Below are 18,314 nucleotides of genomic sequence, written 5' to 3' on the forward strand. Positions count from 1 at the left end.
TAAAGGGTTCCCAGTATGATTCTCGGGAGTGCTACAGGCAAGCTATGAAAGGCTTTAGAAAGGACTCCCATGCCGAAGATATATCGGACGACGATCAAGTTAAGAGCATTGAGCAACCAATCGAGGAAATCCGAGTCCACTATTATGTCGAGCAAGAGGATGAATATCCCTTCGGGCTGCCCCCAACAACATTGTTCTTGGAAGACACAATCAGAATTGAGATGATAGAAGAAGAGGAGGCATCGAGCACCGTAGTCCAACAAGATTTCAATGGGGAACGGTGAGAAGGAAGGTTCGATGTCTTGCAAAGCCTCGAACGGGAAGGAAGTGAGATAGATGCCCTCCTTCCGGAAGGAGCGCCCTTACCCGCAAAACATACCAAGGAAGTTGATGCCCCTGCTATGTAGGGCGCGCCTTCTAAAGAAGTCGACGAACCTCCTAAAGGGGATGCGCCTTCTCTACAAGACAATGAAATCCATTATTCGCCTGACCTAGATCCCCAGATACCGATGTCAACGGAGAAGATGGGGCCAGCAGAAGATACAATTGAAATCTCTATCGATGAAAAAGATCCGAGTAAAGTTTTGAGAATAGGATCCCAGTTGGCACCAAAGTTGAAGGAAGGTCTTTCAATATTTCTCTTGGCGAACCTTGATGTATTTGCATGGAGCCATTCTGATATGGTAGGAATCGATCCATAGATAATGTGCCACCAATTGAATATCGACCCCAAGCATAAAGGGGTTCGACAAAAGCGCAGGGCCGTAAGCGGAGAGAGAGCTATAGCCCTAGCAGAAGAAGTAGCGAGACTCCTGGACGTCGGACTAATTTGAGAATCCTTCTACCCGGAGTGGCTAGCAAACCCGGTTTTGGTAAAAAAGCCCAACGGCAAATGGAGAACATGCGTGGATTTCACCGATCTGAATAAGGCGTGCCCGAAAGATAGTTTTCCCCTACCGAGAATTGATCAGTTGGTCGACGCCATAGCAGGGCATGCCTTGCTCAGCTTCATGGACGCATACTCCGGGTATAACCAAATCCTTATGTATGAGCCTGACCAGGAGCACACCTCTTTTATCACTGATAGAGGGCTCTATTGCTATATCAGAATGACATTTGGTCTGATCAACGCCGGTGCCACTTATCAAAGATTGGTAAACAAAATGTTCAAGAAGCAGATTGAGAAGACGATGGAAGTATATATGGATGATATGCTCGTAAAGTCTAAAAGGGCAGAAGACCACATCGCCGACTTAGCCGAAATGTTCCATATCCTGAGAAAATATAAGATGAAGCTAAACCCGCAGAAGTGTGTGTTCGGTGTGGAGTTAGGGAAATTCTTGGGATTCATGGTCAACCATCGGGGGATTGAGGCTAACCCGGCAAAAATCAAAGCTCTGCTAGATATGAAATCTCCCACCAGCGTCAAACAAGTACAGAGCCTGACAGGAAGGATTGCGGCCCTAAATCGATTTGTCTCAAAGTCATCAGATAGGTGCAAATAATTCTTCAAGGCAATCAAAGGAAGGGGAAAGGATTTTCTGTGGACCCCCGAGTGTGAAGGAGCTTTTCTGAAAATCAAAGAGCAGTTGGGAAATCCTCCGATGTTGGCCAAGCCAGAAGACGGAGAAACGTTGATTCTTTACTTAGCGGTATCTGAATACTCCATCAGCGCGGTGTTGGTAAAGGAAGAAGCAAGCCACCAGTGGCCCGTATACTATGTGAGCAAAAGGTTGTTGGATGCGGAAACCAGGTATACCAACATGGAAAAACTAGTGTACGCTCTTATCTTGCGGCACGAAAGCTAAGACCATACTTTCAGGCTCACCGAATAGAAGTTCGCACCGCTTATCCGCTTCGGCATATTCTACATAAACCCGAATCGTCAGGGAGAATGTTAAAATGGGCAGTGGAGCTAGGACAATTCGATTTGGAATATTGTCCTCGCACGGCAATCAAGGGACAAGCGCTGGCTGATTTCATACTTGAGTTCGATGCAGAAGTTGATGACAAGACCATAGTATTGGCGGAACCGACCTCGCAAGGAAGTTCTCAGGATGAGAAGAGGCAGGAACTCCCACACCCTTGGTGGATATTACATGTTGACGGGGCCGTGAACAATAATGGATCAGGTGTCGGGATTGACTTGATCACTCCGGAGGGGCACCGTTTGATGAGTGCTATCCATTTCAAGTTTTATGCTACTAACAATGATGCTGAGTATGAAGCCTTGATCAACGGTCTGAAATTAGCTCTGGAGGTAGGGCCGTGAATCTGATAGTTCGAAGCGATTCCGAATTAGTTGTGAACCAGGTCAATGGAGGTTTCCAAGCCCGGGGACCGCGAACGGAGTTATATATGAGATGTGTGCAACGCATACTGAAAAAAATTTCAAATGCCAGGCTAGAAAGCGTTCCGCGAGAAGAAAATAGTAATGCAGATGCTTTGGCCAAGATGGGTTCACAGATGGACAGCGTTCAACTTGGATAAATCCCTTTGCGAATCCAGGAAATCCCAAGTATTCCAGAGGTAGAGGTGCTTCAGACGCAAGAAGTCCCGCGAGAAAGCTGGATGACCCCCATTCATAACTATATTCAGACAGGAGATGTACCAGAAGACAAATTACAGGCTCGACGCCTTCGGTACCAGGCTGCAAAGTATGTGGAATATGACGGGATATTATACAAGAGAGGATTTAATCAGCCACTATTACGTTGCGTGGATATGGAAGAAGGAAACTATATTCTCAGAGAGGTGCACGAAGGAATTTGTGGCAATCACTCGGGGGGTGGTTCGTTGGCATTAAAAGTACTCAGATAAGGATACTACTGGCCAACTATGAGAGAAGATGCCTTCAATTTTGTTCGGGCTTGTGATCGTTGCCAGCGATTCGCCAACTATTCCAACGCCCCGGCATCCACAATTACCTCATTGGCGAGTCCCTGGCCTTTTTCCATGTGGGGAATTGATCTCATTGGAGAGTTGCCCAAAACAAAGGGGGGTGTGAAATACGCCGTGGTGGCTGTGGACTACTTTACCAAATGGGTAGAGGCTATGCCACTAGCCACGATCACGGCAAAGAAGATAAGGGATTTTGTGTTCAATTCCATAGTATGCAGGTTCGGTATCCCCTACAAACTCATCTCAGACAATGGGAAACAGTTTGATGGTAAATAGTTAAGGAAGCTTTGTGAGGACTTGAAAATTAAAAAGGACTTCGCCGCGGTTTATCATCCGCAGAGTAATGGTCAGACAGAAGCCATAAACAAAATCATAAAACATACCTTGAAGGCAAAGTTAGAAGAGAAAAAAGGAGATTGGCCAGAGGAGATGTACATGGTCCTTTGGTCTTACAATACGACCCCTAGATCGACCACAGGAGAAACCCCCTTTCTGCTGACTTATGGGTATGAGGCCATGGTTCCCGTGGAGGTAGGAGCTGGATCCCTCCGGAGAGACGTGTTTGTTGAGGAAGATGCAGAAGTTAACCAGAGGCTTCACTTGGATCTGTTAGACGAAGCCCGAACGAACTCTCAATTAAAGCTTGCTGCGTATCAGCAGAGAATCGCAAGGTATTTCAATAAAAAGGTAAAATATGTACCATTCAAGGTTGGAGATCTTGTGTTGCGAAAGGTTATGCCTAACACTAAGATAGCTCAGCACGGGGTGCTTGGAGCTAATTGGGAAGGACCGTACAAGGTTAAAGCTATACTCTGGAAGGGAATCTATCGCTTAGAAGATCTAGATGGTAAACTTATTCCTCGAGCGTGGAATGCGGAACATTTATGGAAGTATTATCTGTAGGGTGTGGTTGTGTCCCCCTTATTTTCTTATTTGATTCTTATGTAATAGGCTAGTAGAAAATAAATTCCTCCTAGCCTAGGGGGTAGTACATGTGACTGCGAACCTTGGAACTAGCAGAAGGAAGAAAAATTTTCAAATAATTTCCCCATAGAGCATAGTAGCCATGGGACTGGTGTAATTTATACACTAGAGCGCATTATCAATAAAAGGGAAAAGTTACTTCAAATTGCTTTATTTGCTTGACATGAAATTTTTCATTTGAAAAACATCAGAGGCGCGCCCTATGTTGAGGCGCGCCCTATCTAATAACTTCTGCTTCATAATCAAGATAAACATAGTATACAAGGATGAAAGGAATAAATGTACATGGCCAACAAAATAAGCTAAGGCAAAAGCTCCCCAGATTAAGGCGCGCCCTTGGACTGATACTTAAGTAAAATATCGCAAAGGTACTACTGATAAGAAAAAGTACGTGTTATTTGCAACTTCGAGAAATATGGCGCGCCCTCATATCTAAATGCTACGATAAAAGGGACGTTAGATCTTAATGATACGATAACAACTTCGAGATCACGTAAAAAGAAAAACACCCACAAATGTGCTAAATAAATAAATTCTGATATCAAAGGGCGCGCCCTGTAGCAACATAAGTCATAATGAACTGACAAGATTTATGGTGATATGAGGGCGCGCCATCATGAAAATATGAGTCATGTTTTTATAAGTAACCAAGAGAAGGTCAGAGTGCCTTAACAAATTTTTATGCATACTGAGAAAAATAAAATCATATTAAGTCATACGAAATGTCATGATGCAAAGTAAAAGAGTAGCAGAAAAATAAGTCGTACAACTTTGCACAACATCAAAAGAGGGCTGGCTCCTCAAAAGTATTTGAAACTTAAGTACAAATAAAGGAAAGACAAAAATCAAGGCGCGCCTTGAGACTGGTCTGTTGGAGGAATGGTTTGAAGAGGAACAGTGGGATCAGCTTCAGGCGCGTCCTTGGGGATTTCCTCTTGCGGCGCGCCCTCACCTTCTTCCTCCTCCAACCCAAGTTCTATCCTCCTTGCCTTGATTTCAGCAGCATGCTCCTTCTTAAATTCCACCATCTCAGCAACGATCTCTTCCCCAAACTTCTCAAAAGTATAATCAGAGTCATTGGCCATAAAACCAACCTTGTAGAAGTGGAAACCATTATCAAATGCTTCATCAGTCATTTCCCTCTTCTCATCAGGCCAGCTCAGTTTCTGCTGCTCCTCCAGACACTCAATCTTCAAGTTGGCTGCACCAAGCTCAGTGTGGAGAGAGATAGCCTTTTTGTTGGCAATCTCTAGCTGAGAAGTGAGATTGGCCACATCATCCTTGAGAAAGAAGATTTCAGAGTCCTTGGCCTTGATATCCTTAGCATGTAAAAAGTCCTTGTCCTTGAGGGTGTTTCTCAGAATGTTGTTATCACCCTGCAGCCTCTCTAGACGCGCCCCCTCTTCAAGTAGCTTGTCCACCACTCGGGTTGAGTGGATGAACAATTGGCAAGATGCCTTTATAGAAGCACGAGCAGCATCTCCCAAATCCATGGCTTGCCACTATTTCACTTCTTTCATCTGAAATGTGAAGGAAACCCATGGGGCCAAGAGCGTTCAAGGCAGCAGAAGAGCCAGAAGGCGCGCCCTCTGCTCTATGCCTCTTAGGCGCGCCTTGTTTATCTGTAAGATCGATCACGGGCCTTTTCAAGACAGGAGTTGTTTGAGGAATAGGAATTGGATTGGGGACGGATGTCTGTGCTGCAGGAGCATCTTTCTTCGGCTTAGGCTTGGATTTGTCACCAGGGCGCGCCCCAAAAGTCTTGGGAATTCTTGGAGGAGCCATTTCTGTATAAAACATAGAACATGTTAATTGAACGTGACATTTAAGTGTGTTGAACAGAGCAATAAATAAAAGCAATTGATAAAGATAACATTGATAAACATGTATAAAGTGCTACGCCTAGAGTGAAAGGGCGCGCCCTGAGAGGCGGAAAGATTAACCACATGAACAGGAAATTATATCCAGTATGCTAATACAAAAGCTAACAGAAAAGAAGTTAGGACACGCCAATTGTAGTAGGGCGCGCCTTTAGACTCTACAATTGTTGAACCTGAAGGATCTTGGCCTTGAAAAGAGCTGTCATCTGCTTCTTCTTCTTCTTCAGCCTCTTCCTCACTATCTAGGTCGATTATACGGGAAACAGGGGCGTATTTCCTAAACTTTACATATTTACACTTTATCCCTACTTGGTCAGAAAGGATTCCGACTCGCATCAGATTAGTCCGGGTGACTAAGGTCTTTAGGTTCCACCTGTCAGCAGCCACGTTGAGAAGGGCTTCAGCTCATTTTTTGGGCTCGCCTTTAAGTGGTTTGGCCACTGATCTGTCTAAAAAAAGTATAAAGATGTGAAAAGGAGCAAATAACATAGAAATAATGCAAGGAAAGAAAGAAAGGGCGCGCCCTTACTTGGTGACTTGTTAAATCTTATCCTTATTCTGGGAACGTCATACAAATAAAAGAAGTTTTCCTTCCAGCCTTTTTCATGGCTAAGCTTGCCAGAGGAGAAACCCTTCTTGTTATGTTGCTTGTCTACAACCAAGTAGTAGTACCCATGGTCAGATTTTCTCAGGTTAAAGAAATAGGCGACTTCAGCCATGGAAGGTTGAGGGAAGCCCAGGTCTGTATAGAGAATGAACAGGGCCAGAATAAACTTGTAGCTGTTGGGAGAAAGTTGGAGTGGAGCCACGTCGTAAAGTTCTATCACTTCCCTAAGATAGGGGTGTAAGGGCGCGCCTATACCCAAAGATACCAGTTTTGGGCTGGTTACCATTCTAGGGATTTTAAAGTTCCTTCCATAGTTGAAGATATGGGGCCGCATCATGCTCAAAGGGCGCGCCTATATGCCTTCCATATCATAAAACTCCATGAGCCATCCTAGTTGCTCATCTGAACAAGCTGAGGACAGGCCCACACAGAAAAGCTTCCCATGCTCCTTCCTGAAACGTTTCTTCACAGCTTCATTGCACGGTTCGAATTCATCCCAATCAAAGTCTAATTCACTGTCAGAAACTTCCCAGTGTTGGAAGGGGATTGGAGAAGGTTTAAGGGAGGTGGAAAACTGGAAGGAGTCCTCATCAAAGAAATTTTCTTCATCTCGGAGAGGTGACGCATTTACTTCAGGCGCACCCTCAGAAACAGGAGAAGTAGGTGCGCCCTGTGTTTGTTGAGGAGATGGGTTTGGGGAAACAGCCCTGTAGGATACTTTAGAAGGTCCTGCACCTACGTTGACACCCCTCTCAATACCCCTATACCTATCGGCATTCAAACTCTCGAACCAGTCATCGTCATCCAGTTCTGTCTTATCTGGGGCTGGGGATTTGTCCTTTTGGACCAGCTTCTGCTTCCCATGTCAACGAGATAAAGGAATGTTGTCCGTAGAAGAACTGTCTGAGGAGTCTGCCTTCAAGATACCCTTTTTGGAATCTTGAAGAAGGCGCGTCACCCGGTTCAGAAATTCAGGAGTATGGTGAGCGTTTGGGGGCTGAGGATCGAAGTAAGTGTTTGGAGGCGAATAGATCCCCAAATTTGTAAGGAAATTCTTGAAAGGGTGAAAAGGAGAGGACGCACCCTCGTCTTCCAGCTGTCAAGAAAACCAAAAGAAATTTTGAGGGCGCGCCCGATACGAAAGAACGAGATATGAAAGTATAAAGGAAACATGAAAGATAGGGGGAGGTGTAAGAGAAGAATATTTCCTCTGATCTATGTCAACTCCCTTCTAAGACAAGCCTTCTCATGAGAAGGCGCGCCATAAAGAAAATCATATTCTATTCATAAGGATATGTTTTATTACAAACAGGCGCGCCCTATTATGGTGATGTAGAGATTATAAGGGGCTAAAGATAAGGCGCGTCCTAAGTTGCTGGCGGATTTTAAAGGCACAGATGGTCATGTGCAGATCATAAGTAATGGTTTTTAAGGCATAGGGGCACTAACGATTGAAATTCTCAAAAACACCAGTTTAAAAGTTAAACCCAATGATTTTGGATCTAAATCAGTAAAAATTCAAAATTACACATATACATACACAGATACATACATAATTTTATGTATATCTTCAAGAACGGTTAAGGGAGTTGAAGAGACAAAGTAGCATGCAATGTGATTTATGTGATGAAATTCATAAAAGAAAGAAGTTTTACATACCTTTTCGAATGGAGAAGAGAATGATCGAAAAAAGCTGGGGAAATGGTGGCCGAGAGAGAGGATTCCGAGCAGAAGGATAGTGTCTCCGGTGGTGGTGCTCTGAAAAGGAAAGGGGGGTAAAGTAAGAGAGAGGATAAGAGTGAAAAGTAAAAAAAGGATATGAATGGTATTTATAGTTGAAAAAATGACAGCTGTTAAAATAAATCACGTCAATCATGTCAGGCACGATTTCCGAATAAATAGGGGAACCGTTTCAAAATAATTCAAATTTTAGGACGCGCCCTCTTGAAGGCGCGTCTCGTATAAATTATCTCAATAACTAGAAGTAGGCGCGTCTCGTATAAATTATCTCAATAACTAGAAGTCCTGGATGCAAAATTTGTAACTTTAAGAAAGCACGCTTTATTGAAGGCGCGCCCAGTAAGATAATATCGAAGAGTTTGTTTATACAGATTTTGATAAGGATGAGAAAAAATCCCAATCCCATTTTTAATGACATATGGAATTTGGGGGGTAGTTGTTATGCCCAAAAATTGGTATAAACAATATTCAGATTGAGATTGATAAAATAGGCAAAATCGAAGGAAAAACGCCTAAAATCTAGGAAAAGATAAGATTGAATTTCCATAAAAAAGAAGGTGCGCCCTAAGAACGCACCCCATTGATTGAATAGCTGATTGACAGTTGTTGTTATCATGCCTTAAAGGCGCGCCCTCAAACATAATGGGGAGGGGCGTCCAATTATTGAAGAGGGGGTGAGAAATTCCTTGATTGGATTCTGTTCCATGGTGAGCCTTAGGGCGCGTCCTGAGTGAGGAAGGCTCCTTGGACGGATTATTCGGACATGATTACTTTGACAGACTCATGCCTTGGCTTTACTGGACAGAGTTGGGGCAAGCCCTAATGGTGAGTAATTTAAGGCGTGCCCTATGATGTAGAATGACAAAGGAAGATATCAAAGGCTGATGACACAGGGCGGCGCCAACATGCAGGAATGTTTGGGCGCGCCCTTAACTTCTACTTGGCACACAAATGCATCTTTGACATGCTACTTGGACGAACTCTTTGGAAGATTCAAGGAAGATGGAGAATGTTATTACTAACCTATTTGATGCAGGTACTCTATTGAAGAACTCCTCCCTATAGCACATCTACATGAAAGGCGGTGTCCGTGGTCAGAGACCTCCAGGGGTATGCCTGGACTGAAGGCCTCCTCATGTAGTCAATGGGTGTCCTCATTGGGGATGTGAGGTGAAATTTGGTGTGTGCTTTGGAAACTCTGTCTCTGTAGTCAACGGGTGTCCTCGTTGGGAGACTTCAGAGTATCCTGCACTTTGCACCCAAAAGCTTGGGATCGCTTGTCCTGTAATCTGGTAGGGGCTCCTTATCGGGGGACAAGGATGCGTCCAACATTTGGGGTGAACCACGGCTATACCTGCGTCCATGAACTAGAGAAGCAGCTGGTAGCGGAGGGTTATCCTTGGCCAGGGAGACGCCTCATCAGTGAAGTCTCGAAGCTGCGGACGAGCCTTGGGCCTTTGTGGTTGGGCCTCATCGGCGGACATTCCTAAAGCTAGTAGAAGACGATTTCCAGTGGGTTTCCTACTGGGCCTCGAGATAAGAAATCTAAGCCCATTAGGTTTCTTGTTCCCCAAGAACTACGTGGGCTTGATCCCCTATAAATAGGGGTACGTAGGCAAATTGTAAGGGGTCAGAAGCGAGAGCGCAAAGGAGCCACCACTAACCCTAAGCAATCTCAGCCCCCAATAATTATCACCACCAAACACTGTTCATCTTTTCCGACGAATACTGTTCATCGGATCCACCGACTACTGTTCACGTTTCCGACGAAGAACTGCCATCACAGATCTTGTTTCCGACTACTAACCTCAAGTTTTGTTGTTCCCAAATTCCTCCGTCAACATGTACTAGTAATGGTGAGTAAAAACTAGATATTCGGTCTGTTTCTGAATTTTGGATTGAATATCTGATTTTTCGGGTTGTAAGATAGTATGATACATATCCAATCATGTTTAAATCTGGATCCTGGCTTTAAAAGAAAAAAAAATGTTTTCTGACTGCCAATGTCTTTGCAAAAGGCATAATTTTCCTCTTGCAGTTGGCAATCTGATTGCATTATCTATCAATCATTCTGTAATGTCCATCATGTACTTTGATTTCACATTTATAAATGATAGAAACAATCAATTTGTATTGTATCGTTACAAGTTTTAGCAGGGGCCACAGGAGCTATGGGGAAAATAACAGATTGTGCTTGCCAGAGAAGTCCAATAGTACTCTAAAAACTTGTTCTAAATTAAAATTTAAGGCACCTTGGATAAAAAGGTGCTCCAACAATGTCCTAGTGGTGGCTTAAAACAGCGGGACATTCATCCTGTGCCTCATTTTTAAGGCACCATGCCCTATCTCATTTAATTCAATTAAAAAATTATTTCCCTCCCTTTTTACACATCTCTCTCCTCTCATCATTTTTTTCTCTCCTCATTATAATTTAAAAATATTATTATTTTAGTAATAAGGCACAAATATAAGATATATTGTTGGAGTTGATATATAATAAAATTGTCTTAAATTACTATGAAATAATATTTTATTATATTTATAAAGCATTTACTAGGATATTGTTGCACTTGTTGTCGTGCTCCTCATCAGGCCAAACTCCTTCGAGGGCAGCTGCTAGGGGTGTTCACGGATTGGTTTGGTCCGGATTCTCAATTTTTCCGAACCGAACCAGTAAGAACGGTTTTTTGAAAATCAAAACCAAACCAGACCAGTTAAACGCCGATACCAAACCAAACCAGACCATAAAATAACGGATTGGTTCGGTTTTGAACCATGGTTTGAACTTAATCATTTATTTTTGTTTCGTTTTTGTTGAATTTACAAGGAAACAATTATTTAAGTAAATGTAATATAAAATTTATTATATTTTAGTATTATATATTATATTTAAGTACTATGATATATATTTTTAAATATTTAGTTTACATATGATTTTCGTATAGTTTAATTTAATGTAAATAATACTAAGTATATGAATTACAGTATAATTTCGACATATTAACAATTAACTAAAGTTTTTATTTAAAAAGTAATTTTATATTTTTACTATAATATACACCCACATATAAACAAAACCATAATTTATAATCTTAAATTTGTTAGATTTTTTATAAATAAATGATAACTGATAAAAGTATTCTAAAAGATTAAACTAAAAACAAAACTAAATTTTATTATCAGATGACATATCAATAAAATACTATGTAAGTCTTCTTTATATAGGCTACACATTTAACAAAAACACCTAACAAATAGCTAACCCTATCTCACTAACATCTAATCTAGAATTTCAAATAATACATTATCTAATAATTATTCAAACACTATTTCTACAAACCTCATCAAAATTAATCCAAAAAACAATTCCAACAATTTTGAATTATTATTTCCAACACTCCCTCTTAATTCAAAATTTTTCTTCCCTGTATTGTACTTATCATCACCACCACCATTGTTGTTGATTACTTTTTTCGCAATTTCTTTAAGGAGCACTTGTCTCCCTAATTTTTTCAAGGAGCACTTCTTTTCCTATTGACCAGTGATATACTTCCCATCACCATTGGAGCCCTTCTCTCCACTTTTCTTCAAGGAGCACTTGTCTCCTATTGACCAGTGATGTACTTCCCATCACCATTGGAGCCCTTCTCTCCACTTTTCTTTAAGGAACACTTCTCTCCTATTGACCAGTGATGTACTTCCCATCACCATTGTAGCCCTTCTCTCCACTTTTCATCATGGTGCACATAATCACCAATAACTCAAAACAAATATGTATTTTTTTACGCCTTGAGACACATTCTTCATGAATCTCTAGTAGCACTACCATCATCTGTTGTCTTCCAATTCTTCATTTATTCGCAGCAATTTTTGACGCCCAGTTACTTAATCGAACATAGCTCGGATACCATGTTAGATTTTTTATAAATAAATGATAACTGATAAAAGTATTCTAAAAGATTAAACTAAAAACAAAACTAAATTTTATTATCAGATGTCATATCAATAAAATACTATGTAAGCCTTCTTTATATAGGCTACACATTTAACAAAAACACCTAACAAATAGCTAAACATATCCCACTAACATCTATTCTAGAATTTCAAATAATTTCAAACACTATTTCTAAAAACCTCATCAAAATTAATCCAAAAAACAATTCAAATAATTTTAAATTATTATTTCCAACAAAATTGTAGGTATATATTAGAATTTTTATATATTATTATATAACGGTCCGGTTTGGTGTAAACGGTTTTAATTTATTGGAAACCATAACAAAACCATTTAGGCGTGAACGGTCCGGTTAACCGAACCATTAAAAACGGTTTTAGTGATTTCGGTTTTTCTTGGTTCGGATTGTCATAATCTGGTCCAGATTCACGGTTTAACGGATTTTTTGAACACCCCTAGCAGCTGCTTCCCCAGGGCAGTGTGGTTCCCTCAAAAGGTTTCCAAAGTTTACACATTAGTCGATGCCCTGGCACCTAAGAAGTGTACAGATAACTCAAAGAGAGCCAGAAAATTTATATAAAAAAATGTGTTCAATATATTTTAAAATATGATAAACATTAAACTGATCAGAAAATTTATGATATAAGTAACTGTTAATGAAAAGTTTTTTCTTGAAATTTTGGATTTCAAAATTTTATTTGAAAATTTTAGTAAACCTGATACAAAGCTGAAATGTTGTTCATGCTGGCCATGTTTAACGTGACCACTAAAGCAATTATACTAGCATTATATTTTCAAAATTTTACATTCTCCGGTCTCTGTATTATCCATTTTTTTACGATTTTTTCTCATACCACATATTTTAACATTATTATGAAATATAAGTTCATAATTTAGTTTTTAAATTTTTTTATATAAAAATTTGAATATCATTTTTTTATTTATAAGAAAAAATTAAAAAAAATTGAGACAACTACATATATATAGCTTATAATTTAGAGTTTTATTGAAAAGTATCTAAAATCAGAAATATTTTTGTAAAAATACTGTTATTTTAAAAAAAATTGCAAAAAAATGCTTCATTTTTGCATTTAAATGCAATCTCAGATGCAACCAAAAAAATTCAATTCTATTAGTTGCATGTCTGCTTAATTTTGGTTGATTCTGTATTTTTGTAAAAAAATTCATAAGATAGTAAAATTTCATAAAACAGTAAAATTTCAAGAATTTCGGGTACACAAATGCATCATTTTTAAATTTCAGGTATGCAAATTACTCTGCACATTTTTTATTTGACAAAAATGCCCCTGACAGAATTAAGACAACTAGACGGAAGTACACACTTTACACCGTTTCTGTAACTTCAACATGCTTTATGCTAGTTTTCAAACCATAGGTACACAAAGTGCACCATTCCCAAATTACGGGTACACAATGTGCAATTTACTCTTTTTTTTAAACCTTTGAAGGAATGTATCCGAGCTAACCTCAGGTCTCTAAGCAATAGACTTGTTCTAGTAATTAGTATCTTAGTTCATCGGTCTTAACTATTTGATCTTTTCAGAAGTAATATATGCTTTTGTTTTCAATGTATCCTGCAGTTTCAAAATGTAAATAAGATTGTGAACCAGACAACAATTAATAATCCTTCAGTATGTAACTTACAGTTTGGAACCAAGGTCCCAGAACATCAATCCAGAAATCTATGTTATAGCAGCCGTGAAGAAAGATCCCTCTGCAGTATAAGCCCAGTACTAGCATGATAGCATCGCTGGTCCCACAGACAAGGCTGCGACAACTGAGTTTTAAAGCTGAGATTATGGAACTGGGACGAGGTATACTTAATACTTTATTAAGTGCCTTGTTTCTCCTATTTATTTATATACAAGATCGTAGCAATTATGGCAATGTTTAAGAAACATAAACTCAAATTTCTGCAGCATATCAACTTTGGCAAGTGAACCAACATGCACAGATCTTAATTTTGCTAACAATCAGTAAAAAGGATCCCAAATATCACTTCTTTAGAATCAGTATAACTAATCAGACAGACTATTGAATTTACAAATCACACATTCACCAAATATTTATACATTATACAATACCATTCTCAAATTATTGTCCAAGTCGGTTGATAATTCCACAAAAAGTGCCATCACCAGAACCTCACTTGTAGTTGGCAATTTAGCTCGTCTACATTAGCTAACCTATTGTAACACGCTTCTTTTGTCCTCCAGAAATACCCCTAATTATCTGATCACCTACCAAGTACCAATTTACAATAGCATCTGCTCATATATCAAGTCCCAAAACCTACAATTCAGTTACTGTCATGTTACGATAATCGATCATCATTATGAAGGCTCCATGGAGACTTTACTACCTCATCTGTCATCACACGCATCATTTTACAAACAAACCTTGATAAAATCCAAACTCCCAAATCATCGCAATTCAAAGTTTATGCTACCATGATCAATGGCAAAGAGTAATTTCTGCAGCATGACATCATATGACTCATAAGGAGGAAAGCTCAGTGTACTAATACATGTGTTCGAAACTGGTAAATGCTCATGTGATTCTTCCTTAGCAGTACACCGTTTCCTTATTACAAGCCGAGGGTTTAAAGCTTTGAATCCTCCTACTGGCAGATATTTCACCGCTGCCCAGAAAAATAACAACTTTCTCTTTCTTTTTTCCGACAAATCTGCAACACATTGCCAAAACCACACAATCACAGGATCCTTGTCCATGTAACCCTCATAACTAGTCGATTCAACCCAATCCTCCGTATTTAATTCCTGAATCCCACGTATCATAAAATCTAGGTCCTCGAGCCTAATAATCTGGAACATCCCGGTTCTCTTTCGGAATGAAATAACATCATCAACGCCCTCAATTATCTGTCCAGTTTGTATATTGTGCAGTCTACAAAATCTGCACATATCTCTTCAGCAATAAACTTTTCTCTCTCTTCAAATGTGATCCGTTTGTTTGTAACGCGGTCAAATAAAGTATATAATCCATAATCATCTTCTGAAGACAGGAGGATTTCGCTGTACGATTTGAACTTGCCAGGAGCTGTCTCTCTAATATCCTCTAAATTTATATCATTTTCAGCAAGTTTCTGAAAAATAGTTCTGTCCAAGGTGATTCCTATTTGAATTTCGTGTATAAGGGCTAGGGCTAGGAGCCTCCCGAAACAAAGAAAGAAGTCTGGATACTTCTCTTCTGCTCCTGTGAGAAAAAGAATGTGAATGTTTGTTCTTATTAAAAGTTATATATATATATAACATCATACATGATACAAATAGACAACCTCTAAATTATAAACTGATAAGATATGCTGCATAAAAATATGAACTAATACCAAGTATGAAATAAAAACGATGTCAAGGAATTGTTTTTTCAAGGATTAATCGACATATAATTAGCATAAGTTTCTCAAGTTTTCTATGCTTTTAGTGTACATTACTGAAATTTTACTTGCAAGTTTTTATTAGCTACTTGACTGCATTAACCTTTGCATTGGTTATGTGAAATCAGAATAGTTGTGGCAAAAAAGTTGGGTAATGGTATTTAGTATTTACCCTGCTGTTTGTTTGTAGGAGATACCAGTTAAACAATCCGACAGATGACAAGATTAAAAAAAAACTGTCGTAAGACCAAGTTCCAACTTCTCAAATGACAAACACGTAATACATAATTCAATCATCGAAATTTATCCCAAAGGTTGATAATCAAAGAGAAACATCCATTCAGCCAAAACAAACCCCCTGCACTCAGTTCAGCAAAAAGAGATCTCTATTACATATTCCGAGAAGAAATAGAACTGAAATATAAGATATTTAATTTAACACTTGGTGGTCAACTTTATATTAATTTATTAATCAAAATCTTGGCACCAGTGCGTAACGCTCCAACTTTCCAACTAAAACAATTTTGGTTTCAAATCTTTAATTAAACCAATGGCTGATAGTTCCTCCTAAGGTGGGGAATGGGAAATCACCAGCAGGAAACAGCTGAGGATGAAATTTAAAGGATTTTTCACATGAGTGACCAACTCTGCCTATGCTATGGAGTCATAATTCCTTTAGCTTTATTTGAGTTAATGTTGATAACATCATTTTTGTACAGTGGTGCCCCAACTACAGCTCTGAATAGGATTAGTTTAATCCATCATTCACAACTCAAGGTGGACAGGATAATGAAGAAGGCAAGATAACATCTACCCATAATATTTTTAGCATCTTACCCTAAATATATTTAGGTTTTCATCATTGCCTTTATGGAGGAGGTAGGTTCAAATATTCGTAAGGGCTTGTCTTTAGCAAGTACAACTAGTCCAGTAAAAATTTACAATTTTAGTTGAGAAATATCAAAATTCATAACACTCCTTTTACCAATATTAGATTTTATTTTAGTGAGGTTTTGTGTTAATAAATGTGTCTTTGACATAAAACCACAAAGACGTGAAGTGGAAACCTTTGCTAGTAGATGACACATGTCTATATTGTGGGATAAGTATTTGAACAAAACTGGTTGAGTTGATGCCAAGGATCCTGGCCAGATGACAAAAGTTCTAATACAACCACAAAATAATGTTTTTAAACCGAACCTCAATAGCAAAATCTACCGTGTGAACAACTAACCCCGACACAACAAAAAGAACAGGCTAATGAGATATATACTATACCAATTACCAACTACAAGTACAAAACAATAGTTAAGAATCAATGTTGTGAAGTAGAACTCAAGTAACAATCAGTAAATGAATTCAAATGTCAACTAGATAAACATCCAATACAATTAAATCAATAATTCAATAAAAATCAACCACGCGACTAAAACTCATTTAAGAAAATAAAAGGAACATAGCCAAAGCATAATGCTACAACTCAAGAAAGGTTCAATTTACCTTGCTTAACATAGATTCGTGTGTGGTCCATAGCGAGTTCATCACCCGAACATTGAAACGCCCCGAAATTTTCAACCATATCTTCAATCAAACAAATCAGCCAACCACGAACAACTCCATCCCCAATCCCATCTTCTTCCTCAAATTTAACTACCACGCCTTTGGACAAACTGCCAGCATCCGCACCCATAACCTTGATAATCGAGTCTTCAACAAGATTTCGTCTTTTGATTACTAATGGACAAGAATTATAAAAATCCGGAACCGGGATATTGAATTTCGCCAACTCTAACCTAAACTCAAACCCATTATCAAGAATCCATTTGTGTTTGAGACTTCTTGGATCAATTATTCGAGATATAAAATCCAAGTGGCAAAATAACCCATCTTGAAAACAAACATTAGTCATGTGATCCTTAGGCAGCAAGTAAAGAACATGAAGAATTTTCAAGAAAGCTTCAGAAGTATCATCAACAGGAACAATCTCAACCAAAGAATCAAAATCAAACCTAAAATTCTGCTGACCTTGAAAGAAATGCAGAAACGTGGGATGTTGAAGTGCGAATATTAGATCATCCAGCAAATCAGATAGCAAGTGATCGGAAAGTTTTATTCTGCCATCTTTTGCCTTCTCAATTTGCTTCTCCAAATCTTGTACTATATCAGAGATTTTACATTGTAAATCAAGTCTATGATCTTTGTTGCTAGGCGACAATGAATCAAGAAAATCATCTATATCTTCAACGACCACAAGTTTCATGTTGAATTAAATATAACAATTAGCAGAGATGAGAGAACATTTACGATTAGGGTTTAGTTTTGTGAGAAGAATTAGGGTTTAAAGCGACCGTTAATACAGGGTGTGTTATTTACGTGTCAATTCTTAAATTTGAATTTCTTTTAGTTTCGTTCTGTTAGGCGTTAGCATACCCTTTTTGTTTGACATCACTTTTGGCATTAGTACTGTTTGAAAATTATTAATGGCGGAGACATAAAATAAGAAAAAAAGAGATGATAAAATTTTTAAAAACATTAAATTTCGTATAAATTACGACATATATTTTATATGAAAGTTGGTGCCACACCGGTATAAAATTTTTGCTGCATAATATTGGGTTAGAGACGTTAAAGAAAGGTAAATTAAATACAAAAATAACTCACATGTGTGTCTTTTCTTTATTGGATCACGGATCTATCTTATAAATGTTTCAAAAATCTTATTTACATCCTTCCGTTTAATTTTGACTAACAATCACTAGTCAATTATGATTTTTTAACTATTTAAATTTGCGAGTTTTTCATTTATTGATGGATTAATATAATTGAGGG

At 38.8% G+C, this 18,314-nt stretch overlaps 1 protein-coding gene across 1 annotated transcript; it reads right to left on the reverse strand.

Moving 5' to 3' along the window:
* Window positions 1–14,153: 14,153 nt before the first annotated feature.
* Window positions 14,154–17,829, reverse strand: LOC141661747 (E3 ubiquitin-protein ligase UPL5-like). The gene is made up of 2 exons (XM_074468740.1): window positions 16,986–17,829; window positions 14,154–15,304 (listed from the first exon to the last, which is right to left on the reverse strand). Exons 1-2 carry the CDS (start codon window positions 17,743–17,745, stop codon window positions 14,967–14,969), a joined length of 1,098 nt encoding a protein of 365 aa, XP_074324841.1. The 5' UTR covers window positions 17,746–17,829; the 3' UTR covers window positions 14,154–14,966.
* Between the last annotated feature and the right edge of the window lie 485 nt (window positions 17,830–18,314).

The sequence above is a fragment of the Apium graveolens genome, chromosome 5 (assembly GCF_009905375.1).
Source record: "Apium graveolens cultivar Ventura chromosome 5, ASM990537v1, whole genome shotgun sequence".
NCBI classification, from domain to species: Eukaryota; Viridiplantae; Streptophyta; class Magnoliopsida; order Apiales; family Apiaceae; genus Apium; species Apium graveolens.

Coding starts and splice junctions, on each gene's coding strand:
- LOC141661747 (XM_074468740.1), bottom strand. CDS start 17,745: ATGAAACTTGTGGTCGTTGAAGATATAGATGATTTTCTTGATTCATTG. Junction 15,305..16,985: donor ACGAATCTATGTTAAGCAAG/GTAAATTGAACC, acceptor TTTTTCTCACAG/GAGCAGAAGAGAAGTATCCA.